Genomic DNA, 26,612 nt, shown 5'->3' with positions numbered 1-26,612 from the left:
AAGAGATTTTTGTCAGACTCTTCTTAAAATCTCTTCTTAAAAAGAAGCAAAAATTAACTGCAAAAATTCTTTTAAGCAGTTATAAAAGTTACATGTTTACCATAGAAGACAATACTATAAAAAGATATAAGCAAAATATAAAATAAATGTGACCTTTGACATGGTAATTCCACTTCTATAAAATACTGACCTCTCTTCACAAAGTATGTATTAGATGCTCACTATAGCACTGTTCGTAACAGTGAAGAACTGGAAACAACCTAAATGTCCATCAACTGGGGAGTAGTTAAATACAGTATGCCAACATCGTTTGATACTGCAATTCAGAAACACTAAGGTAGGTCCATATGTGCCAGTACGGAAAGATCTTCAGGACATACTGTTGAAAGTTAAAAAAGACCAAAAGGCAAATAACGGATTAGTATGTATACACTGCTCCCATCCAAACACAGAGAATGATGACTGGAAAGATACGAGCCATTCAGTTAGTTTGTTGTCCAAACCAACAATAGTTCTCTCTGGATAGAAAGGTAGGGATGGAGAAAGGAATAATTCTCATTAACTTATCTTCATTTGAACTTTTGTAGAAAGAATCTATTCACGTATTCCTTGTCTAATTATTTATAAATGTACAAGTTAAAAGCTGGTAACAAAGTTTAAGTTTTGACTCATCAAACCAACCATTTCCCCCTACTCTCCTAACTTAACTTTAGTTCTTTATGCTCAAGTCTTTCTAATTAGTCTAAAAATTGAACAATCACTTGGGTCTGGGAGGGAGACAGAGAAAGGATGGATGATTTGGGACCATGTGGGCTTTCATAAGATGACCTTGGTTCTAACGGCCATGGGAAGCCGTGGTGGGCTTCCACAGCCATTCCTTGATCCAGTTCCTCAGGGAAGATGCTACCTGTTGGAGGGCCTAGCTGAGCCCCTTATCATGTAGACAGGGAGGGAGAAGTCTTCAGGAAGAAGATAGCAGAGGGCCTGGCTGTCCAAGGCTGAAATTCACAGCATGGCTCTCCAGGCCATTTGCCTCTCAAACTTATGTGCCACTGCTCCCACACTGCACCCCTCTCTGCTCAGTGACATCACTGCTGCCACCATGGCCCCTCTGCCAGGAAGCAATGAACTTCTTCCTACTCTTGAAGCACTTTTCATTCTCTTTCCTTGGGGCTTCAGGCACTCTATTCGCTCTGCCTGTCTTCTCTCCCCGCCTCTACCCTGATGAACTCATTTTCCTTCAGGGGGGAGTCTCAAGTCACGTGTTTCAGGAAGCCCTCCTGAGCCTCCATCCTGACTCCTGTGAGATCAGAGACTGGCACGCACCTCTCTCAGACCTCCTTCGCGATGCGCTTATAGAGATGTCTGTCAGCTCCATCCGGGACTGTGTGATAGCACGGGGTGCCTGGCAGCTAGCACAGTGACTGGCGTGTGCCAGGTGCTTCATAAACACTGGCTAAAATAATCTGAATTACATTGAGTGGATGGAGGAAAGGGGACTTGTGAAGTCCTCAGGCCTATTGTGTCTCGACTTCGCACGAAGGATAATTGGCTGCCCTTTCTTGAAAACCTCTACCATAGCTCATGGTCTTTGCAGAGTTTCAAGCCAGTATCTCCCCTTCCCTACCTCAGATCCATTTCCTCTGTCCTCTACAAAAATGGAGGGATGCCACTCCCTCGGAGGCTCACAGGAACTCTATGTTCAGGGGATAGATTTCACCCTCAGCACACACCACCTTGTCTTGTTTAGGCTAGAGAATCCTGTTCTTTTGTGTTTTTTCTTGGAGGGCCAGGGACCAAGTTGAGCCGGGTGGATTGAGAAATGAAAAGACTTCAAGTCTTTTCTCACACAGACGTCAGTGGTAAGAGACCTGCATTCCTCAACCCAGTGGAGAAGCGAAGCCAGCCCCTCAGGGGAGGATGGAAAGCACAGGCAGAGCGTCTCAAGAACAGTCCTTCCCAGTAAGTTTCTTACTCCTGTGGACATAGCTTGCTTAAGGCAGCAACTGCCTGTTTGGCAAAGTCAGAAGCAGTGGCCTTATCTCTTCTAAACATTTACCAACAGGAAAGTTAAGGTTATAAATACGACAAGAAATGCTGGGTATCTTCACAAGGCCGGATTCCTTCTCTTGTGGAGTTTATTTGTACTTCTTTATACCAGGCAGGCAATAATTCTGTCCTCATGAGAAGGTCTTCTCCTCCCTTTGGTACACAAGCAAACCCTGACCTAGAGATCCACCGCCTGTTCTGGAACACTGCCAACAGGGTGGCATTCAGAGTAGGTGACTCCCACTCAAAACCATCATTTTGAGAACTAGATTTCTACAAATGTAATTTTATCGGAGCAATTTTGTCAACACCTCAGTGTGTACGACATAGTGGGAATCTTTAAAGATGATTCTAACCGTCATCTTTGTGAACCACTGGTTTAGATCAATTGGTCTTCTAACGGGGCCCTGCAGGACCCAGGGGGATCTCTGGAATGCCCCACCTCTCAGGGCTCTGGTAGGTAAGGGAGGAAAGGAAAGTTCTTGTGCTCTGTAGTTTCTACTCTGAATAGAACAGCTTTGCTCTCATCTGCTTTACTTAGTACATTTCTGCATAAGACCTTAAACAAAGGATTCCATGGCCAAAACCAAAAAAGTGTAAAACCACTGACTTGGATAATGTTTATGGTACTTTCAAAGATTAAGTTGCTAAAACTTCTTTTTTTTAAGTTGCTAAGACTTTTAAAAAATATATTAAAATATACTCTACACTCCCTCTCCCCCCAGTACTGTTTCCACAGAGTGATGTGCTAGAGATCAAATTTTGGAAGGACTCATTAAAAGGTGATTCTGCCCATGGCGTTCTTAGGACCTTAGTTCAAAGGAGAGTTTTGTGAAGAGCTAAGCTACAAAACTAACACTGTGAAGATTTCCAAACAAGAAATGGCAAATTCATGCAACGAAAGCCTTGCTCTCCTTCCACAGTGGACTCTGGGTATGGTGGTAAAGAAGGGAAATCGAGGGGTACCGTGGAGGAGTCAGAACAGGTCCATGAAAGCAGACCAGGCTTGAGAGCAAGCACGTCAGCACTGCCCCTCTGACATTCGGGGAGGGATTCTATCTGAGGCAGTCTTGTGTTGGTTCAGAACTTGGCAGTTATCGGGTCCTCTGAGAAGTCTTCCCGGACCCAGCACAGAGGGTTGGTTTGCCTGCTACAAACCCACAAAACCCCTAAGATGACACGACTATAGCACTTATCATGCAGCCCAGCAAACTTGGGTTTCCCCGAGTGGCTCCTGCCTAAGACTCAGCTCTGTAAGGGAAGGGGTGAGGTCTCTGTCACCACCAATGCCACGTAGACAGCAGGTATTCACCCAGATGACGTACAGGCATGGTCTCAACCCACTTCCCTTTAGAGCCCAAGGTCAGTGGAGATCAGTGACAGCAGTACGGGGGGACAGCACAGGGCTCTGACCACGGAGCTCAGCCTAGAAATAGCCCCAGCAGCAGGGAGGTCCCCCCATCCACAAAGATGCCACAGTTGGCTTTGCCTTCCTGCTGGTGGGACAGCCTGGCTTTCCATGGTGTCATTCACACTCCCTTGGCCAGTCTCCCTCATGACTAATGGCGTACATATGGAAGGCAGAGAGGGCACAGTTGGCCTGCAGACAGAACGCCAGCCAGTGAGACCACAACCCATCCCTGGATCTTTGAGTCATGAATTCTTTGTTCAACCCGGCTGAGCTAGGCAGTCCCAGCCCAGTGGATCCGGGGCCGACGTGGTCTAAGTCCAAAGTAGGAATAATTGAGCAACAGGCAAGAAAAGAAAAACTAACAGCCGGAATCCCACACTCAGACGTTGAGAGGGAATGAGCAGGGAATGTCAATGGAGGAAATGAATGAACAGCAATGTGGAAAAAGAGCCCAGTAGGGCTTATGGGAAATTCTTTCATTTTTAAATATGGGCCACATTTGGCTGATGGATGACCTTGGATATACCTGCCTTTTGAAAGCTCAGGCTCTTCAGACCAATTTGATTAAAAATATATACCAGTGTAGAAGTTATTAACACTGCAGACTTTACCCAGGTCCATTTCACTGTTCTGTCTTACTGTTTAACAGTGTGATTTCTTTCTTTCTTTTTTTTTTTTTTAAAGATTTTATTTACTTATTCGACAGAGAGAGAGACAGCCAGTGAGAGAGGGAACACAAGCAGGGGGAGTGGGAGAGGAAGAAGCAGGCTCATAGCGGAGGAGCCTGATGTGGGGCTCGATCCCAGAACGCCGGGATCACGCCCTGAGCCGAAGGCAGACGCTTAACCGCTGTGCCACCCAGGCGCCCCTAACAATGTGATTTCTAACTCAACTTTTCCAGGCACAGATTGTGTGGCAGAGCTGAAAAGTATGAAGGAGTTACTGTGGCAGCCCCGAAGGGTCTGGCCACAGGTGACGTGTGAAAGGCCATCCAAGCACCTGATGGATAAAGTCAGCAAGGCAAATATTTTAAGACTGCACCTTTTCTTTGCCACTGTTTCCTTTTCCTACCATCATTATTCAAGTAACTCAACTACCACTGCCAACTTGCTTATTTTAGGAGGCAATATTCTATCTTAGTGGAGTTGTTCAGACACACTTTTCTTGTTAATCCCCAGTCCCTTTTAGGCAGAGAGGGGTGTTTTTCCCAAAAGCCAGCAGAAAAACCAGGCAATGGACAGGGACATGGTGTTCTAGCATGTTTCTCCTGGGCAGTGACTGGCTCCAGAGCTATGTCCATTCAGTAGAGAGAAACATCTCTGGGGGCGCCTGGGAGGCTCAGTCGGTTAAGTGGCTGCCTTCAGCTCAGGTCATGATCGCAGGGTCCTGGGAGCGAGCCCCACATTGGCCTCACTGCTCAGCAGGGAGCCTGCTTCTCCTGCTCCCCTGCTTGTACACTCTTTGTCAAATAAATAAACAAAATCTTAAAAAAAAAAAAAAAAAGAAAAAAGAAAGAGACATCTCTGGAATCCATCCTTAGTCCTTCCATATAGGCTTTGCTGGTGGGGAAACTTTGCAAGGGAGAAAATCAGCTCTGTCTTACCGTGGTGGTTGACCACATGAGCTCTACCATCAGGTGGCCTGGGTTCAAGTCCCGGTTTTCCACTCCCTAACTATGTCCCCTGAACCTCAGTTCCCTCATCTATAAAATGAATACGATGATATCAGCAACACTTGGCATCCACGACATCCTAAGTGCCTGATAAACCCCAGCCATTGTTATCATCCTGACATCAATATAAAAGTAAACAAAAGATTTCTGGAATAATCAGTTCAACACATATATTTGAGCACCTATTTATGTAAAACCCTGGAAGGCTACTTCATTCATTCAACCACCAAATATTTAATTGGAACTTTCTATGTATCAGATTTTTTAAGTCTAGTGTATTTAATCATTCATCCGTCCATCCAGGTTTTACCTGTGCATCTATGGCAGCCTGGCGCACGCGCATGTGTGCGCGCACACACACACACACACACACACAGGCACATACCCACATTTCACTGTGTATGCAGTAGGCACCTACACTGGTGAGCAAGAGATTTGGTCCTGTCCCTGTAGAGATGGTGGGGAAGACAGACAAACACGTCAGTTGCCCAGATGTCAGAACCATGCTGGGTCCTCGACTCAGGGAAGCTGGTGGTGGCGCGGGGAGCAGAGATGTCTGAGGAGCTGCAAGTCCCAGGGGCCAGCCCTCACCTGCAGGTCCCTGTTGTGGTTTTCGCACAGGAGCTGTAGGAACCGGAGAATGGGCTGCATGATGGTGATGACCGCGCTCATCTCCAGCTCGTCCTTGGTCTTGTCTGCCGTGGCTTGGGCACCTTCCCCGGACTGGTAGTGGTCATCGGGGTCAGCCTCCCTCCGGAAGGTGCTGAAGGCTTTCCTAGTGGCAGCAGAGGCCTCAAGGAGCTGATCGCGGACCTCTTCCGTTATTTGTGTCGAGGGCTCTTTGGCTAGAATGCAAACATAAGACACTCAATGTTGTTGAGTCCTCAGGAAGACTATTCACTGCATGAAAGATAACGTTCAAAAATGTAGGTTCTGGTATTCACTAGAAATCTTCAAGGTTGGCCAAACACTCCAAGAAGTCACTTCTCTTTAGTCCTTAGGATTAAAACTGAGTCATGCCCCACCAACTTGCTCACGGCTCTGACATTTCATCTATGCTTGCACTGTTTTAGAGGAAAAGCCTTAGTATCAGCTCTGTCAACCTCACAAACCTATATGGCTCTGAGCCTCAGTGTTCTCATCTGCAAAACGGGAAAGCATCAATGAATTCTAATTAGAGAAGCTTCTGAGAGGGTCAACAAAACAGTGACCGCAACCATAATTACTGTTATTGTGACAACAAGTTGAGTGCTTTCCACGGAGTACCAAGGCACGGGGTATTATCTCATCGACTCCTCAGAGTAACCCTGGGAGGTAACTAGGCATCTGAGTGAGGAGTATGGCGCTTTGCAGCCCGACTGCCTGGTTCAAATCCTGGTTCTACTGCCTACTTGCTGCCTAGCCTTAACAAGGACAAGTCAATATTCACTCCTCAGTTTCCTTATCTGTAAAATGGGGATAATAATTCTATCTATTTTACAGGGTTAATTTCAGTTGCAAATGAAGTAAAGGATGTAAAGGACTTTGAACAGTGCCTGGTTCATAGAAAGTACTTAGTAAAGGTTAGCCTTTCTTCTTCTTCTCTTTATTCCCATTCTAGATCAGTGGTTATAAACTAGATCTGATTTTGCGCCCACCCCCACCCAGGGGACAATTAGCAAACTCTGAGGATGCTTTCAGTCGGCTACAGGGCAGGCTACTAGCATCTACTGGGTAGAGGCCACATATGCTGCTAGCCATCCCGCAGCGCACAGATCAGCCCCTCCAGCAACTCATCCTCCAGATGCCAAATGTAGTGTGGCCGAGAAACCCGGTTCTAAACTTAAAAAAAGAGGCCCGGAGTGGCTCATTAACCTGTTCACAGCCATTTGACTCCAACACTGGTGCGTCTACCTACTCCCAAGTATGACTCCTCTTTGAGTGAGAGCAAAAATGAACAACTTCAGAAACTTTCAAATAAATTAGAACATAAGGGGGAGTTAGGTGTCAAGTGATGGACACCCAGTTTTAAAGTGTTTGTCTTTTTTTTTTTTAAGATTTATTTATTTATTTTAAAGAGGGAGAGAGAAAGAGAGCACGCGTGAGTGTTGGGGAGAGGGAGAGGAGAGAGAGAATCTTAAGCAGATTCCCCACTGAGCGCGGAGCCCGATGTGGGGTTCGATCCCACAACCCTGACATCATGACCTGCGCTGAAATTAAGAGTCAAACACTTAACCAACTGAGGCACTCAGCCCCCCTAAAGTGTGTGTCTTCCTTAACTTTCCCTACCATTGAATCGAAAATTACAGGAAAAGATTACAAATGGATTTCCTGCCAATAAAACCTCGAGCTTGACCAAGAAGTAGGTACATAAATTTTTTATACAAGAACCACCAAAGCACGGCAGTTCAGCTCTGGTTACTTGGGAAGAATTACATTATAACCAGATTGGTTTGCTTTTCCTGAAAGCCTCCGTCGAAATACAGTTTGGAGTTTGGAGGTCCAGCTGGTGGGAGGGCCACACGCAGGGGAACACTTACCTTTTTTCCGTGATGGGGCATCCCTGTCTATTTCATCATCTTTCTTTTTATTCCCCAAGTCACTGGTGTTCACGGTCACTGTTGCTTTGATTTCCTGCTGGGCCACCTTCATTCGGTCATAGAAGACCTTAAAGAACTTTTCTGACTTCTTATCTTCTGTTAACCGGCAGAAAAAGGAGTGCTGCCGAGGAAAACCCACAGATTATCAACACTGTGACAGACCAGTGATCTAATCCCACTCAAGACACCAAAACCTCATGGTGATCAGAGCTGGTCGCAAAACCTCACAAATGGTCTAGGTTTGGACCAAAGTTGGTTCCATGCACTATCGTTCTCTGGATTGTATGGCCTGAGGTTTCCTATACAGAGATTTTAAGCAGCCCGCCATGGGATGTCTTTGACGCAGCAGTCACACAGGCTAAGGGGTGGTAGGGAGATTCCAGCCTACTAAGAACAAGAGCCTTCACACACCCAAAACAACTCCATTAACAATGGAAACGATGTATTTTTGGTGATCAGTGCAGGTCCTGTCATGTGTTTAAGGGCTTCTGTGAGCCCCTCCACTTTGCACAGCCCTGTGAATATATACAGATCAGTGAGCTGTGCTGCCTGGCTCTGTAGGGCTCCAAACCAGGTTAGGATGACAAGTCCATAGCAAAACAAAAATGTGTCAGTAAAGAGTGTTCCAGAAGCTACACAGACAGTTACATCCTAGATGCTCAGAGCTGGCAAGGATGACAGTGGGCTAGAGTGGTCCCGAAATCTTTGTGGAAAAGGTGGTTTTCAAATCAGGTCTTGAAGGACAAGTAAAGAGTGGTTAGATGAAGAAGCTCAAAGTTAACAGGTAGCTTGCCTCTTGGATGCACATTTGTTTTTGGGCCCACTGCAAGCAATAGTATACAATGTTGATGTAAAAACACAATATGGTGTCTCAACTTCATTTATGAGTATTCTCTTTTCACCCCTTTGCAAACACCACGCTGTTGTGAATTATTTACATAAAAATACAATACGGTCATTTCCAGAGGAATAAAACAAAGCTCCAAATATATTTGCTTCTTCCAGTTGGATCTTTCTGCCAATTTCATATCCTCCCCCATTTGGAAAGATGGCATTTCCCTACCGAAGGTAGCCTTAGGCTTGCAATCCTAGAAAAAAGTAAAACCTTACCAGCCATTGTAGCTCCTTAACTCCTCAATCTCTCAGCCTGCCCCATCCCCCCCAACACCTGCTGCCAGATTCAGCAGGCCCAGGGAAAGCCACCCTGTGTCCATTTGCCAGAAGGCAACTGTAGTCACTGTGACCCTTCTTCTAGCCACTAGCCCCTATGCTGCATTGACAAATGGCAGTCTCATCTGTCGACAAAGCACTTCCTGACTGTGCTCTTTTCTCCCCTCTCACTGTTCTTCCTTACTTCTGGTTGTTTTCAACATACAGCACAAGATCCATCCTTCCTACTTGTGCTCCCTGGTTCTATCTTTTCCCCTCCAACAGCTCCCAGTGGTGTACAAGTCATCGCCTACCTACTGCTTGGCCTTATTCTGTGTGTCACTGAGTCCTCCCAGACTCCCACACTCTTTGAACCAAGCTCAAGTCTTTCGTGTCCTCCATTGCCCTTCACCACCTTTTCTCTTCTTTTAGGTTTCTTACTATTTCATCTATCCATCCATCATTCCATCCATTTACCCATTCATCCATGCACCTATGCATCTATCTGTTTATCCATCCATCTAGTATTTACTGTGCACCTGCCATGTGTTGGGCACTATGCCCATCATAGGAGCTACAACAGTGAACAAAAAGAGGCCTGGACCCTGCCTCCCATGAAACTGGTAGCCTGGTAAGGAAAAGACACAGTAATTCAATAATCACCCTAAGGAAGTTTTACTAAAATAGCCATTTATCCTTGTGAAACTGATGCAAGAGAATGCTGGCAAAGAATACTGTATCAGACACTCAGGGCTGCTGTCTTGCTCTTCCTTGCTTTTCCTGGCTCTTCCCATGGCTAGGGTCCCCTCATCCTTCACTATCCCACTAATATCACGTCCTCAGTGAGGCCATCCCTGATGATGCTACTGATCAGCAATTTGGCCAAACGCTTATTCTCCCCCTCAGGCAACTGCAACCGGTCTCTTGTATCTGCAGTGCACCTACTTACTGTATGTCTTACGCAGAGTGTAAGCTCCAAGAGGGCAGGTGCCTCACCTGTATGACTTACAGCTGTCTCCAGAGCATCCGGAGGAGCCCCAACACATAGAGGGAGCTTCCTAATCATTTGATGAAAGAATGAATACAACCCAATACTTCATGGCTACTTTTAACTACAGCCTCTCAATCAGATCCTGGTTATATTCAGTGGCTGTGCCAGAAGTAAATCCCCAGCCTAGATTAATTCTGGAAAACTGCTCAAATATGAAAAAGCAAGTTCTAACTGTTCACTTCTTTGAGGGCTGATGCATCTACAAACAAAAGGAGAGATGCAGGGACTAAGAACTCAACCTATAACCACCTAATTATGGTGACTACATTTTTTTACCAAGATAAGCCATGCAATATCTCACCCACATGGGGTCACGGGGAGACTGCACCAGAGGGGGCCACTCGGGGCAATTAACTTCAATTGCTACCCCATTACTCTTCTCGTTGCATGGAGGCAACCTAAAAAGCATCAACAATCTGGTCACTCAAAAAAACAAAACCAAAAAAAAAGCAAATGCACTTTAAGTAGGTAAGCAAATAAATAAATAACTAAAGCCTGCCATCTGTCATTCGTAACAGCGCAACCCGGTGCAGAGCGATCGCCAGCTACAAACCGCACTGCTCAACGTCTAGCTGGTTAACCCAACAGATGTCAACTGATAGGGTCAGGGGAAGGGAACCTCTTATGAAATGGGAGAAGGGCAAGTGACTGAGGATTACACACTTCTATATATGTTTTGCAATGGCCGGTATATTTATTTTGCATTATTTATATCAGTCCTTAGTCCCTCAAGGATCCGAAGCCACTTTATAAACAGAATGTGGTCAACAAAATAAGAAAGTGGACACCAGGGTACAGAGACATGAATAAGCACAGAGAACCAGGACCAAACAAGGCCGGAGGCTGGAAGGTGGAGTCCTGTGTAAGTGCCGGAGGTCCCCAGCCATCACGCTGACATGGGAGGCGTGCTCCATCGCCGTTGTCAGTGTCAAAAGGAGAAATATTGCCAGTGCCTCGAAGGAAGGAAACCATTCCTGGATGAAGGGGTTAGAGGGCAGGCTTTCCAGTCAGAGCCCCCTGGGTCCCCTACTCACTAGCTCTGTCATCCGAGGCAAGTTACACAGCCTCTCGGAACCCATATGGAAGGGCTGCCGCGGTGCCCACAAAGCGCTTAACATGGGGCCCACCGAACATCGTTTTTTGTTTTTGTTTTTTTGTTTTTGTACCGCCATCACGTTAGTGTAATGTGAAAACCCCACAGTGAAGGCGTCCCCCTAAGTGGCGAGGGCAGGGTAGTGAAGTGGGAGAATCCTGTCTCTGGAGTCAGAGACACCAGGGTTTCAGCTCCGCCACTCATGAGCTGGTATCACCTTAGAAAGTGACGATCTCTCTGAAACCTAAATTTTCTTATCTGAAAAATGGGCATGGTAACAGGACCACACGGTGGTTACAGGACCACACGGTGGTTACGAAGGTCTAATGAGAAAATCACGGTGATACGCACAATGACCGACATTTCCTGCCTGCTTATAAGGTGCCAGGAATCCAGAGTAAACCTTCATGTGCGTTTTCTCACACAAACATTCTAGAGAGGTAGTTATTACTCGTGTCTGAGGGATCAGGGGCCCTAAAAGATAATGGACATCAAGTATTTAGCACACCCCCGAGATGCCCACAGTGAACAAATGTAACCTTGCCAAGACGCTGTGAGAGTCAAAAGCTGTCGCCTCAGGTCTCCTGCCTGAGAAGCTAAATAAAGATACTCTGGAAGGAAGAAGCTTGGTCTCCAGAAGGGAAGCAGTGCTATCTTGTGTAAGAGGAGAAGTGAAAAGTGACAGCAGCACAGAAGAACTAAGATACCTCCCCCACAGAGGCAGAATGTGCCATGGGGATAAATGGGGGGCTGAGGAATGGGGGCCTTCAGGTGGAGGGCTCCTGGAGGCAGTTACTGCCCCTCTCTGGTGCCCAGCGTGGTCTGGACTCGGCCAGACCAGGGCCCCGCACACAGTACAAAAGCCTGTTTGTTAAACCTCTTTCTGTGATACTGTATTTGGAGGACTTGGGAGGGGAAAGGGGTCACCCTCCCCAGGACTGTTTCCCCAGATGCAGGAGGGACCTCAGACCAGAGCAGGTGGATACTTGGCCTCCCAGACCTCAGGCTCTTGAAGCAGGGCCTTTTCTTTTTTTCTTTTTGTTCCATCACTCCATCCCCCAGTAACCCCTTCCCCCAACCCCCCTCCCCTCCACCAACCCTCAGAGTTTGTTTCCTAAGATTAAGAGTGTCTTATGGTTCGTCTCCCTCTCTGATTTCGTCTTGTTTTATTTTTTCCTTTCTTCCCCTATGATCCTCTGTTTTGTTTCTTAAATTCCATATGAGTGAGATCATATGACAATTGTCTTTCTCTGATTGACTTATTTTACTTAGCATTATACCCTCTAGTTCTATCCATGTTGTTGCCAATGGCAAGATTTCATTTTTGATGGCTGAGTAATATTCCACTGTATGTATATACCACAATTTCTATATCCATTCATCTGTCGATGGACATCTGGGCTCTTCCCACAGTTTGGCTATTGTGGACATTGTGCTATACACATTGGGGAGCAGGTGCCTCTTTGGATCATTTACATCTTTGGGCTAAATACCCAGTAGAGCAATTTCTGGGTCATAGGGTAGCTCCATATTCAATTTTTTGAGGAACCTCCATACTATTTTCCAGAGTGGCTGCACCAGCTTGCGTTCCCACCAACAGTGTAAGAGGGTTCCCCTTTCTCGGCATCCTCGTCAACATCTGTCATTTCTGAAGCAGGGCTTTTTCCATAAGCTACTTGTCTACTTTCCTCCCTGAACCTGTGAACCACCCCTTTCTCCAAAGAAGAGCCAGTAGTGTCAAGTAGAGATCGTTCTGCTTTTACAAAGGTTTCACTGCACCTCAGCTAGCAAGTTTGAGGTAACCATTCAAAATTCACCTGGCCTAGAGCAGACAACATTACATGGTGGTAAGAGAAGTCAGAACAGTGGATGACCCTGGGGAGTGAGTGGGGAGACTGAAGGGAAAGAAAAGAACTTTCTGGACTGAAGGAAATACCCTGATTAGGCTGGTGGTAAACGGAAAGGTGTGGTAGAAATAACTACAACAATAATAATAAAACCTGGAACCTGTGAACATGTTACCTTCCATGGCGAAGGGAAACAAAGCTGCTGACCTTAAAAGATGGAGATTATCCTAGATTACTCAGGGGAGGCAATATGACCATAAAGGTCCTAAGAGTGGAAGAAGGAGATGGAAGAGGAGCTCAGAGTGAGGCCATCTGAGGACTCCGAGCACCACTGCAGGTTGGGAAGATGGAGGGAGGGGCCGCGGCCTGAGGAACACAGGCAGCCTCTGCTGGAAAAGAAAGGGAAACGAGTTCTCCCCTGGAGACTCCAGAAAGGAACACAGCCCTGCCAACACCTGGATTTTGGCCTAGTTAAGACTCATGTCAAACTTGTGAGATAAAAAGTCTGGCTGTTTTAAGTCGCTAAGTTTGTAGTAAATTGTTACGGCAGCCATAGAAAACGGATACACGTATGCACATTTGTCAGATCTGATCAAACCATACACTTAAAATCTATGCATATTATAGTACACAAATTATGTCACAATGAAAAGGGAGAGAGGAAAAGAAGATCGGCTTTGCTCCCAGAAAGCTAGAGAATGATATAAAGTTGCCAGAGAAGGGGCCACCCTCCGAGGCCATCTCTGCCGGCAGAGGGGTCTGCGTCGCTACCCTCACAGCTGACTTTTCTTCACTGTCCACGCATCTTCAAAACACATGTGGCTTCAAAGCCCCTTCCACGTGAGCTGTCTTGTCAGCGTCTTAGGAGACTGCCAAGACAGGTATCAGCATTTATCAATCTGTTCTGTTCGAGATCAGAGATGGGTTGGGAGGTCTGGTGCTTCTTGCTCCCCCCCCCCCCCCCCCACCCCGGGGCTCTTGCTACCATCCTGCCTTTTTGAGGAACACACAGAAGACCAGCCCCAGTGGTCGGACAGGGAACTCGAAATGAAGGCTGGTTTGGGGGCAGACACACAAGCACCAACCCCAACATCACAGACAACAGGTCTGCTTGGCATGGCTTTAAGGAAGGGGTGGGAGCAGGTAAGCAAGTGAGCACGGGCAGCGGCTACCTCCGCGGCGGTTCTGGAGGGCCGTGGTGGGAGGGGACCTAGGCGTGGCTGTCCTAAGCCAAGCTGAAAAACCAGAATCACAAAAAAGAAATTACAGATCACAGAATGTGAAAGCAGGAAGCACTCTATTCCAGCAGTTTCCCATATTGTTCCCAGCAGAGAAACCCATTCTTTCTCCCTCTGCAAACACCACCTTAGGGAAAGACCCCACGTTTGAGAGAGGTAGGGGCAGAACTGTTCGGCTGGAAACAGAGCGGGAAGGACCCTCTCTCTGCCACTGCAACTCCTTGGAGCTGCAGGGCTACAAAGAACGTTGTTTGGAAACCACCCGTTCAGTCCAGCCCTCCACATTTTACAGAGGAGGAAACTGAGGCCTAAAGCGGGGGAGGGGGAGAGACTTGCCCAGGCCACACAGAATCTTTGTCTCTGACTGTGCAAGCCACTCACTTTTGACCAGGCTGGTTTGTGGCTGGTTGACACAATGACCCGAGGGCATGTTCTTACCCTTGGTAACTGTCAAGTGGACAGTTTGCCCTCCTTGGGCTGCTTAAGCTGTAGAGAGACTCAGGAACTGAGGTCTTAGTTTAAAATAATAATGCAAACATCCATTCAGATCACTAGAAAATACTAAGGTATTGCTTAATTAGCCCAGCAGACACAACTATGGCCACTCAAGTCTTTGCAAAGAAGTGGAGCATGGTTGATGACAAGCCCACCTGGCTTCTGAAATAAGAGGCAGCCTGAAGTTAGAGACTGGAAGACAGTGGCAGCTATCCTAGTGACAGGCAGTCAGTGTGTGGGAGGGGCTGGGTGGACACTCCCTTCTTTAGGTGCAAGAGGTCACAGTCTCAATTACACTGCAGACAAGGGGTCCCTGGAGAAGCATGGGAGACAGAGGCCTGCTCCATGCATTGGACACACACCAGGAAAGGTGAGCACATGAGCGCCTTCTTGAAAAGCCATCTTTCCCAGAGTTCACAGACTTGGGGGGCAAAGACAGACTTAGTACCCCAGAACACAGAGCCAGCCAGCCTGCACGATAGGAACACAAGGCCTTTCTGAAGGGAGAAGGCCTTTTGTGGACATCTTAACTAAAAGAATGGAGAGTGGCAGGCAGCCGAGGTAAGACACGATCCAGGATGGAGTGTGACAGGAGCAGGGATGGTCTGGGGGCAGTAGTCCACAGCGCCACTGGACAGCTTCGAGGCTTTGGTCCTGCCCCACAGGAAAGCATTTCCACCCTGAGGCTGGCCCACCCTCTAGAAGCCCTTGTGCTGGGCCTGGAGGGAATCCAGAGAATGAGCTTTTCCATTTCATTGCCTAGTACCACATGACCCGACCACCACAGCCCATGACATTCACTCTAGTCACTTATCTGCTGCAAAATGAATTAAGTTCTCAGACTGAGTCCAAGAATTTAAAACATGTGACTGCCAAACAGTGCTCAATGCTTGAACTTCCAGGGGCTGATGAAAATTCTTCCCTGGAGTCTGATTTTTCTCTTTTCACCCAGTGTCTGAAACACAAGGACCTCAGATTTGGCCTTGGGAGTCTCGGGGACTTGAGGGAACATCTACGACCAGAACTTCCCGGCTTGAATAGGTGCTCTGCAGGTGTCAGAGAGGCGGCTGTGGCTACCAAGGCTACCAATGGCTACCTGTGGAGTTCTCTTCCTGTGCCTGTGGTTAACTGAGCAGTCACTGTTTCCGGGGCCCCCCTTTCTATAAATTATGTTACAGTGAATGGTCACTGAACACTTTCTATTTTCCAGGCACCGCCTAAGTGCTTTATAGATATTACCTCATTTAACCCTTGTAACTATCCCATGACGTATGTACTAATATTAACCCCGCTTTAAAGATAAGGAAACTGAGGCTCAAAGAGGTTAAATAACTTGCCAAGTCACACAGCTAGGAAATGGTGGCAGTGCCCCAGGACTCAGGCCTCCCTTCTCTACCACGTCAGTCCATGCTCGCGACCTCTCTGCTTTGTGAAACACCTCTCATCTGAGCAAGAGTTTGTCAACCTCTAAACACCTTCTGGCTTTTTATAATCCACCCCCACCGCCACGCCGGGTCTCTCAGCTGCACAAACACAGACTATTCTCACAGTAAAGAATAGCTGTGGTAGATACACATGTGAATGCCCCAACTTTCCCGTGAGGCCTGATGCACGCACTTTGTTCAGATGGGCTCCCAAACAAGCCCCTTCCGCCCGTTGAAGATTGGCCAGGGCTGGGGGTTACATGGTAGCAAAACCACTGACACACAATGACGGCTATAGGTCTTGAGTCCTTGTCTTAGAAACCAAGGACAACAATCAAACCCCAGGATCATGGACCATGAGCTGGGTGATAAAGCACAGGTGGTTAGGCACCGCCGCTTGGAGAACCGGAAGTCTGGAAACCTCAATTTCAGCCTTCACTCCTCACTAAGCAGCCACGTGATCTTGGGCAATTTACTTAACAGTGTTTATGCCCTGGGTTTCTTATCTGAAAAACTAGACTCTTACCACCTGCCTTGTCTGCATTACGTGGAAGCTAGGGGCCCATCAAGGTTGCAGTTATGAAACATTATGTGTGAAAAACACTTTGATTACTATGGGAACCTATTCAAATGTAAGGTGCTGCTGTTATCTATCAATTCCCCTTTCAAAGGAAAGGTATTAGAACGTAAGATAGTAAGATACGTGGCTCAACCTGTATGCTGGGTGTTCCATACTGACCAAAGTCTAGTGTCCACAAGACATCCAATGATAAACTATTCTAGCTGGTACTGGCAGGTCAAGATGGTCTCTAAATGGACAGCAAAAACACAGTGAAGAGCAGTTCTCAGTAACTGTCACAATAAAGGAAACTGAAAAAAAAAATCCAGCTGGAATTTCACTATAGAAGCCGTTCCGATTCCCTCAGACATAAAAATAAACAATTTTGCTTCCGTTTCTCAAAGTTTAACGTAAGGCAGAATACAAGCTTGGTGTCAGACCCTTCTCGCAGATAGGCCCTAAACACGCAACATGAACTATTTTTCCATTATCGTTTTTTTTTTTAACCATTCCTTAGAAAAAGTATGATATAATGAAAGAGTCTAATAATTAATAAATTGGGCATTAAGAATCAAACACTCCCCTGGTATAAGTTATCACTCTAGGAAGGACATGTTTTGCAAGGTTCGGTGGGTTTTAACCAGGAAGCATCTGGAGCTTTCAGCTACCAGGCTCCGTGAGGATGCCTCTAGCTTCAGTGAGTTCAGTGGTAAAATAAACTTCGAAGCAGAAAAGATAGGAGTGATGAAGCAAACCAAGTCTACGTTAGAAAGATATCCCCATTTCAAGTTCATTTTTCTCAAAGGAAGTTCTCCCTGGCCTAAAGCATAGAGCTGTCTCATGAAGACTTGGACACGAACGCCCTGCTTCCCCAACTCTGCCATGCCAGGGCCGACGGAAGCCGCCTTCTGGGTCACGCCTGCCGTCTAAGGCCTGATCAGGCGAAGCGCTGGAGGACGTGGAGCTCCTCAAAGTCGTCTGGTCACTGAGCTCCACGTAAGGGCCTGAGCTCCAAGGTCAAGGCCAAAGCAGTGGCTCTACATGACTCTTTTCAGGGTGAATTAATCAATTTTAGCAAGCAGTAAAGTCCAACCTGTTCTATAAGAACCACTTTTCTCCTAGGATGGAAAGCTTAATACCTCTCCGTTTTTGTCTCCAGCGCCCACGGGGATCAGCAGCTGTGGAGAAAGTCTGCCCTATTTGGTAAGCAGGCTGGTCCCCTCTCAGTGTGGACCAAAACACTGACAGTTTTTCACATATTCACCACGAACAACCAACAAACTGTACTTCCTAAAATAATTTTTTTTTAGGGTGTTCTCTTACGAAGTCCCTGTGTATGTGTAGGGTAAACTATAAGCAAATATCTCTAGCAGTATTTAACAGTAAAATCAAACAGATGTCAGAAAAGCAGGTAGGGCATTCTTCTAGAGGACCCTGACCTTTGACCCAGGGACAAGACATCAAGGAGACTCCGAATTTTCTCTGGGTTCAATTCTCGAACCTCCTTATGGATGCCAAAAGCCAGCATCTTTTGTTGGTGTGTACTGGCAGCTGTCTCTTCCAGCCAAAGACGGAAGAGAAACACAGAAAAGCCTCCAGAGACAAGCGAAGATGACCAGCGGAATGTGAAGTAGTTCCAGCCCCAACATCGCCTGACGCCACAGAGCACTATGGGACGGGCCTCCTTGGGAATCTTCCTCAAGTGCAAGAAGGCACTGTGGTTGCTCTTCACGTCAGCATGAGGCTTAGAAAAAGGAAAGGTGGTACACAGCAAAGGAGACTTGGACCTCCCGAAGGAGTGTTGCTAAAGCACTCAGGAAGGTTTTAGAATCTCGGTGCAGGGACATCTACTCAACTAAAGAAGATGCGGGACAATCTCAAGTGCATGTCTGGGGCTGCAGGAGGTGCCCTCCAGAGCTGATTCTATGACTCAGTGAAAAAGTAACTTCTGGCGGTTAGGGTGAGACTCTCAGATCCCATGTCGCCTGCCCACAGACTTGCCATGGGGGACACAGAAGCCTTCTCAGTGAGCCTCTGACCTGCATGAGGCCGGAAAAGAGATGTGTGGAAAACTCTACCACCAAAAATTTCGACCATGCACCCAGAAAGAGAGCACGGGGAGCCGAGGCCGAGTTTGCCTGTTCCTTCCCAGTTCACTTGGGGGTTCAATCTGTGCTAGTGAGAAAGAGGACTAACACAGGAACCAGAGGGGAAGAACTTTGATCTTTGGTCTTATTTCCATTCTGTATCCTGAGGGCAATTAATCAACAGTGACCGATTTCTCCTGCCCTAAAAGTTACAAGGTTCCACAGGGCATCCAACTTGAGCTCTGCATCCATGTCAAGAACAATCTTTTGCACACTCACTTCCTGTGTTTGCACAGACAGTGGCAGGGGTCAGAGAAAGGGCCGTGTATCCTGCAGCCTCTGCAAGGTAGAAGTGGACGGGGAGGGGGCACTGAGGAGCTGGGTGGGTTTGGAAAGTTCATTTCTTAACCGGCAGCCTCCCTTTCCTCACCTGTAATGGAGGAGGGGGGAGGGTAAGTTGCCACCTGAGAGGCCTGTTGGATGGAGTAAAGGCGGTAACACAGGGAAAAGCCCAGCAGAGGCCTGGCACCTGGTAGGTATTATACCAGTCACTTTCCCTTCCCTGCTCTCAGCAAACCTATGACAAATCCGCTCGACCATAAAATCCAAAGAAAAATAAATATACTCTGGCCTGCCAGGGGCAAGGACACTGGTTGGCAAATAGCAAAACATCAACCAAAGCGAGTGCCTTCCTGATGGAGGTCCCACAGTCACCCTCAGTCCTCTGCTCAATTCCACCAATTCTCCGGTGACAGACCCCTGTGGACCCCAAAGGAAAAGCTCCAGGACTTGCATCTCCCAACCCCGCAGGCCCATTTCACCAGGTGCTGGCCCATCAGGTAGCTTCCCTGTGGCTGCGGAGAACATCCTTGGGTCGGGCAGTAAAATGTACAGATGGCCAAATGGATGGAGATGGCGGGATGAAATTACACAGCATTCATCTGTGTAAGTGCTGCTTAATATATTGTGGCTTTGGCATCAGTAACGTGTAGGCAAGTGAGTGACGGCCCGAGCCAACTTGGTGCCCTTTAGAAGCACTGACTAGGGGCTGGCAGTCAGGTTGCCTGATGACAAGGCTATTACTGGGGTCCAGCCGTCATTTCATTCCTGCTCCCCCTGTTGCTATGCTTCCACCACCTTGGCCTCCTCCAGCTCTGGCAAGAGGCCAAGCCCATGCCAGCCTGTCTGTCTGAACACTCTTGCCCTCTGCTCTTCTCATGTCTGGTTCTCTTATCTGTTAGGTTTTAGTTTAAAGGGCACCTCTTTAGAGAAGCCTTTCCTGACCTAAGTGGGTTCTCCTTGATGCTCTGTGCCCTGGCTGTTTCCTTCCTCATGCTTCTCCCAGGGTGTTAGTTATTGAACTGGTGTACTAGCCATCTCTCCCACTAGACTGTAAGCTCCTGGAGGGCAGACCCGGACTGACCTCAACCCTGACTGTATCACGGCCCATTCATACAATGCCTGGAACCCCCAGGTGCTCAAGACGGGTTTGCTATCTTGATGAATGCACAGTAATCCTGAAGGGGTTTATTTCCAAAAACCTTCAGTTGAATCGGGATTTGCACCATGGCAGCTAAAGTTTAACTCAATAACCCAAAGATCCCCACCTGTGAAAGCCCCATGTCCTGCCAAATGGAGACAATGAAACATGCCAAGGACTGGGTAAAGGCGGCTGATGTGCCCTTCTCGCCTCTCAGAGGCTTATCGGGTTTGTACACATGCCTCTGTGATGGGCTCAGGCTGGCTGGAGATCCTTAATCCATCTAGTTAACTGTTAACTACTCTGGCCTCACTGACACCTGTATTATGAACTATGGAGCAGGAAGGACAATCATTTGTGAGCCTACCATCTCAGAACCTGGCTCGCTCCTGGACAGGATAACTACCCAGGCTCTGGGCTGAACAGTTTGTGGGCTTATGTTGCAAGGAGGCTAATAAAAACACATTTCGCAAACACCGTATGGTGAGGGCAACTGAAATACATCCTCCTCAAATGCAATATATATATATATTTTTTTAAGTCCCAAATGCAAAGAGAAACAAGTGGCTTGAAGACGTTAGATGGTTTATAGGACTAGCCTGGTCAGTGTCCGGGCCATCTCGATGGATAGTTTAAAGCTCAGCCATGGGAAAGTGATAGAAAGAGCAAGAGAGCCTCTGCCAGTCTCAAAAAGGAACTTAGGGGACCCTTAGGAAATGTAAGTGGGTATAGATTTCCCAGTGAAAAGAAAGGTTGTGGCAGAAGTCCCGAAGCCAGTTGTGAATGTCAATTAGATTGTGAGGCCCAGCCTCTGTGCTCGTGGACGAGGTGTCTTTCCTATCCCCACGTCAGGATTCAAAATGCTGGCAGTTTCTAATGAGAAAATATTTTCAACCATGAAGTTAACTCTGCTGGAAGAGCTCCAAAGGGAAAGTCCCTCCAGTTACTCGGAGGAAAAAAAAAATTACCTTCTTGGTCTGGAATCTGGGGATATTTTATGCAGATGTCTCTAACAGAAGTTAATAAGGGGAAGTCAGCTTGCCTTTGATTATTCAAACAGGCTACTGCTATTAAGAGTTGCACAACTCTTGGGCAAGCAGGGGTGGGTTTTGGCTTCTTTTTTTTTTTAAGCCTGTCCTCATGGGAACTGCTTTTTCTTTTCTAAGAACATTTCATTAAAACGTCACTACTCACATCTTTTCAATACCTCAGCTCTGGCGGGAATGTGGACGGTCACGCAGGCCCATCTCAAAGGCTCTGTGGTGGGCATGCCTGGGGGCTGCCGCTGATGACTTCTCAGAATGCCAGTTCCACTTCCCTGCTGAGAACTGGGTGGAGGAGCCACAACCCCCCCCCCTTTTTTTTTTTTTTAGTGCAGGCTGATTAATTTCAACCTGCAACCTGCAGGTAACAGAAATTGCCCAAGCTCCAGGAATTATCACTGTGGGACAAACACATTCTCTTGTTTTCATGTGGTTCTATTTTATAATGTGCTAGGTGAGACAGGAGACATCCACCCGCCCAGGGCAAGAGCACACGAGAAAATGTAGGGAAATACAAACAGCCCTTCTCCTTTGGGGCATAGCAATTGTTCCTACGACTGACAATGGAATCCACCCAGTTTGGGGGCAATCCAACAGGGAAGAGTAAGCTTCTATTGGGTGAGATTAAAGACTTCTGGGATTGGTCCCTATAATGGAGGGGCTGGGTAATAAAAAAAAAAAATCAGGGGAAAAGAAATAGGGGAGGGTGAACACAATATACCTTAGCAGAAACTCTTCTGATGTCCTGGAGCTACACAATGGAGAGCTCTTTGGGGGGGGAGGGGTGGCGGGGGGGGGAGGAAAAATATTCTGTTTCCGGAGACAGCTCCAAGAATCAGGAGTAGGTGTGAGAAACAAGGAAGCTTATAGATTAAAAAAAAAAAAGAAAGAAAGAAAGAAAGAAAGAAAGAAAGAAAGAAAGAAAGAAAGAAAGAAAGAAAGAAAGAAAGAAAGAAAAAGGGGGGAAAGGAAGGAGTCAGGAAAGGGGGGAGTGAGATCTCTGAGAGACAGGGGAATTAAAGAACACCATGGCAACAAGTCCGTCCACCTACCCCGGCCGCCCACCCACAGCCAGATTCTTTGCTGACGCACTTGAGAACAAGCTGGTTCCTACCAGCTCAGGAAGGTGAGCAAACCCAGAGAGCTCATTAAATCCCTTCTCAGCGACTCTTGTCTGCCTGCAGATAGTGAGCAAGGAGGATATAAATAGAAGTTATATAACATCTCTTTGTTGATTCCTGTGCTTACCAAAAAAATGCAGCATGACCTTGTTTTTTCTGAAGCATTTTCCTCGGCCTACTGGTTGAGGACTTTAATCAAGTTAGGGATCATCTTAAAGTTTAAACAGCAGGATATAGATTTCTAAGTTAAGGGTGCTCAGGACAATCAGCCAAGCTTGGAACCCTCGGGGTCAGGTCTTGCTCAGGTATACAAAAATATCCAATAGCTATAAAAAAAAAATCTTGAGGAATTGTATAGCATCTTCTTAGAACACTTCCTGATCATGCTAGGGGTAATATTATATTCCCAAGAGCCAAGAACCATTAATAAAATGGCTTCTCGGGTTTTCTAAAGGAGATCAGAGCACTTAAAAAAAAAAAAAAAAATATATATATATATATATTTAAAGCTAACTGATGGCTTCTAAATGCCTCCAGGCATAATCAGTGCTCCTTTTCTTTCTTAAAAGACAAGACATTAAGAGTCCAGTGGACTAAAAAGGCCTCTTCCTCAGAGACGCCTTCAGAAGTGAGCACTGCAGGGAGATACAAATGTGCCCTGAAATCCAGCCCAACCTGGCCGGCTGTGCAGTGCCTGCTGGGGCTTCTGAACAGACTGCCCCTTTGGCGCCTTGGCGCGGAGGAACTGAACAGGAGCGCGTGCTTGCGGGACGGCTGCATAGCTCCGTGACTCTGATACCTCGCCTAACCTGTTGATGCCACAAAACTCTTTTAGAAACTGTTGCCATGGGAACTTGTCCCTCTCAGGCATTCGTCAAGAAATGTCACGGGTGCTAGAGAATTCAATGCCCTTGGTCTCAGTGAGCTTTCTCTGAGTCTCGGAAAGTGCGGCTACAACCAAGAGGACATTCAAACCTATGACACAAGGGTTTTGAACACAAACATCTTGGAAGGACAGGGGTTCATCACATAGGGCGGCGGGGGCGGGGCATGGTTGTGCTAAGAGAGCCTGAGAGTATATACAGGCCCTGCTAAGCATTTACATTCTACACACAGTGTTTTCCATGCATCGCCTCAGCTCAACGAAGACCCTGTAAAGACTCTAAGTAGCTCAGACAGTGACCCCCGCAAGAGATGCTGTGGCTGTCACCCCTACTAGGGGATTTCCTTTCCCATCAGAACTGGTGGGTGGGCAACAACACAGCCATGCATAAATTCAGGCAGGACAAGAGTCTACATCCCCTGTCGAACCCCTGAACCCCTTGTCCAGGGACAGTCACTGCAATGCCTCAGCCCATCTTAGCTGAATTCCATGAGCCTCCTGCCTTCTCCTCTTATAAATTCCTGCCAGAAAAACAGGCTCTACCTTCTACAATATGAACAGTGCAGATCTGGTAGGAACCAACACATCTCCATGTCCCGACGCAGCAATGTTGCCAGGTAACAAATGTAGAAATATACTCAGAAAACTGTATGTGACAATACACACAACCTCCGCGCTCCAGCTGATAACCGAGGGAGTGCTAAAACACCATGTTCTCTTAACACTTGGGCTTCGGGTGTGAAAATAAAATTAAACGGGATACTTCCTCTTGTAAATATAAGACAGACATACAACTCACACATGCATCCACTAATTGGAAATAGTAGAGGGGTTTGCGACAGCCATCTGCAATGCACTCTGGCTTTCACTCCCCACTCTCCCCGCCAACATGAATTCCAGAAAACTCAAAGAAACATAGCTGAGCAAGAGCCCTTCTTATGTCAGGGACAAGTTCACCTTGGACCAGAGAAAGCTACTCCATACAGGACACCAGTGGAAACTAAAGAAAAGCTCATACGTTAGTATAAAACTCATCATTGTGTGGATTGGTAAGATGACTTTGAAAATTCATGGTATAACCAAGGAGGGATTCCTTGCCTCTTGGATGAAGTAACCAATGCTCCCTAGCCCCAGCCCCAATGGTAACAAGACAGACATTGCTCTCCAGTGTGCGTAACCTCTCAGTGAAAATGGAGCACTGACTTAACTCCCTGGCATTGGAGTTTCAACATCAGGGCTCTCCAGCATGGGAGAGAGATGAGAGATGTTTGAGAGGCAGACTTGGGTTCGAATCTCAGCTTTGCTAATCGGGTGACTTTGGCTCCTTGCTCAGTGGGGAGCCTGCTTCTCCCTCTGCCTGCCGCTCCCCCTGCTTGTGTGCACACTCCCTCTCTCTGACAAATTTTTAAAAAATCTTTTAAGATTTTATTTATTTATGAGAGAGAACAGGTGCACAAGCAGGGGGAGTGGCAGGGAGCCTGACACGGGGCTCGATCCCAGGACCAGAGATCATGACCTGAGCCGAAGGCAGTTGCTTAACTGACTGAGCCACCCAGGCGCACCAGCTCTGGCTCTTTTGAGACTCACCTTCGTCCTCTGTAACTGGAGCTATCCGACCTAGCCCAGGTAAAGTACACAACAGCGCCATGTACAGCCGCTGTCTTAGAATGGGCACTCTTTCTTTTTCCTTCCCCCCAAATGAATATTCTTCAACCAACCAAAGACTCAAATATGGGGAGAATCCAGTGCACTGAGCCTCTTTGTGCAAAATGAGTAAAAGCTGAGTTCTAACAAGCCTCACATTATGCCAGAGCGCATGTGCTTCCTTCGATGCAAGTAAAAACCAAAAATTATTAATAATGTCATCTAACCTTTCATAGAAACCCTAATTAAACAAGCCGCCTCTGTCTCCACAGAGAGGAAGTTATGCAAGAGAGTTTCCTCATCATTAACTTTCATAGACCTGGGAACTTGGAACTTGTTAGAGGTGAAGCGGCGTGTACAGCACTTAGAGTTTTATCTGGCAAACAAGACAGCAAGCTTAAAAGAGAAAGACTTTCACGGTTTCCTTCTCTGTCATTCATAGGCCAGTATGATAACCAAAGCACAGACGCCAGCCACACACACTGTCTTCTGCTCTATTCAGAAGGCACAGCACCCTCCACAAACAGTCTCTCTGCCAAAAGACCAACCGAGAGTGAAGCCACAAATCCCACTTTGCCTGATCAACAGAGGCATGGTCCTCAAAAGGGGTCCAGAGCCCCTCTCCTTGGTCCCCGGCCAGGGAGGGGTATGTGGGCCACATCTGTGCCAAGGAAATTAATGGAGGCTTCTCATACAGGGAGGCAGCAACACAGAGAGCTGAGACCTCAGGCTGTGGCAGGAAATAAACCCGGACACAATTACCAGCTAGCTCGGTGACCCTGAGCAAGTAACTTGACCTCTTGGGTCCTTTATTTCCCCTTTAGCAAAAAGGGGTCACGGCAGCACCTACCCACACAGGATTACCATAAAGAGTAAATGAGATCAGGCAGAGAAGGCATGTGGCCTAGCTCCTGGAACATGAACATTCAGATTCTGGTCCTCATTACTATTACTACTATCTGTAGTTATTATGAAGAAGAAAAAATAGACCCTGAATGTTCCTGGCACCATAAGGATATTCCTCCAAATTCACATTATGTATTTATTTCTCTTGGACTCAGCTAAACTTAACTCCCTTCCACCCCTATAGAAGGGGCCCCTTTATAGTTGTTACAACCACTAACCACACATGTTCACATCCTAATGCTTATATTCAAAAAAGGATAGTAAGGCTAAAGCATTACAGTGGCCATAGAGGATCAGAACTTGTATATATTTGGTGAATGTTTAGAACATGTAATGAACACCCACCATGGTCCAGGTGCTGGGGAGTCAGACAGGAGCTCGATCCTGGAAAAAATTACATTCCTGGGTGGGGGAGTGGAGAGAGAAACGTACAACCAGAAAGTAACCATGAGCAATTACTATGTGTTAGGCAGCACGCTGAGCTGAGCGTTTCCCATACATCTCAGCTAGTTCTCAGAAGGACCCTACGGAGTAGGGTTCTCTCCACTGATACGTTATGTACGGGCTGAGTTCCCTGCATCTCACACACACAGGGACTTTTCTACGGAACTTGGGGCTGAAGACAAACTTGGTTTCTGTTCCCTTGGGTCTTACGGTGACCCTCCACCTGAAGTGTGGTGACTGCTGTAGTGAATGAAGCCCAGAGGTGGAGACCAGCACCCCACCTCAGGGGATCAAGGGAAAGCTTCTGAGCAGGAGGCATTTCCGACAGGGCTTGGGAAGTATTCCAGGCAGAAGGAACGGGGCCGTCCCACAAAGTGCATAGGCATCTGAGCACACAGAAGGGACTGATGAACAGATGCAGCTGCAGGACAATGAGA

At 47.0% G+C, this 26,612-nt stretch overlaps 1 protein-coding gene across 1 annotated transcript in view; it reads right to left on the bottom strand.

The window, feature by feature from the left end:
* The window catches only part of ITPR1 (inositol 1,4,5-trisphosphate receptor type 1), a 320,227-nt gene that overhangs the window by 65,821 nt on the left and 227,794 nt on the right, over positions 1–26,612 (bottom strand). The window contains exons 45-46 of the mRNA XM_057311892.1: positions 7,652–7,832; positions 5,724–5,977 (exon numbers count right to left, since the gene is read on the bottom strand). Coding sequence (XP_057167875.1) covers positions 5,724–5,977; positions 7,652–7,832 — 435 coding nt within the window. The remainder of the gene's footprint in view (positions 1–5,723; positions 5,978–7,651; positions 7,833–26,612) is intronic.

This window comes from Ursus arctos, unplaced genomic scaffold (assembly GCF_023065955.2).
Source record: "Ursus arctos isolate Adak ecotype North America unplaced genomic scaffold, UrsArc2.0 scaffold_14, whole genome shotgun sequence".
In the NCBI taxonomy this organism is placed as follows: Eukaryota; Metazoa; Chordata; class Mammalia; order Carnivora; family Ursidae; genus Ursus; species Ursus arctos.
This window is presented reverse-complemented; position numbering and strand designations above follow the sequence as displayed.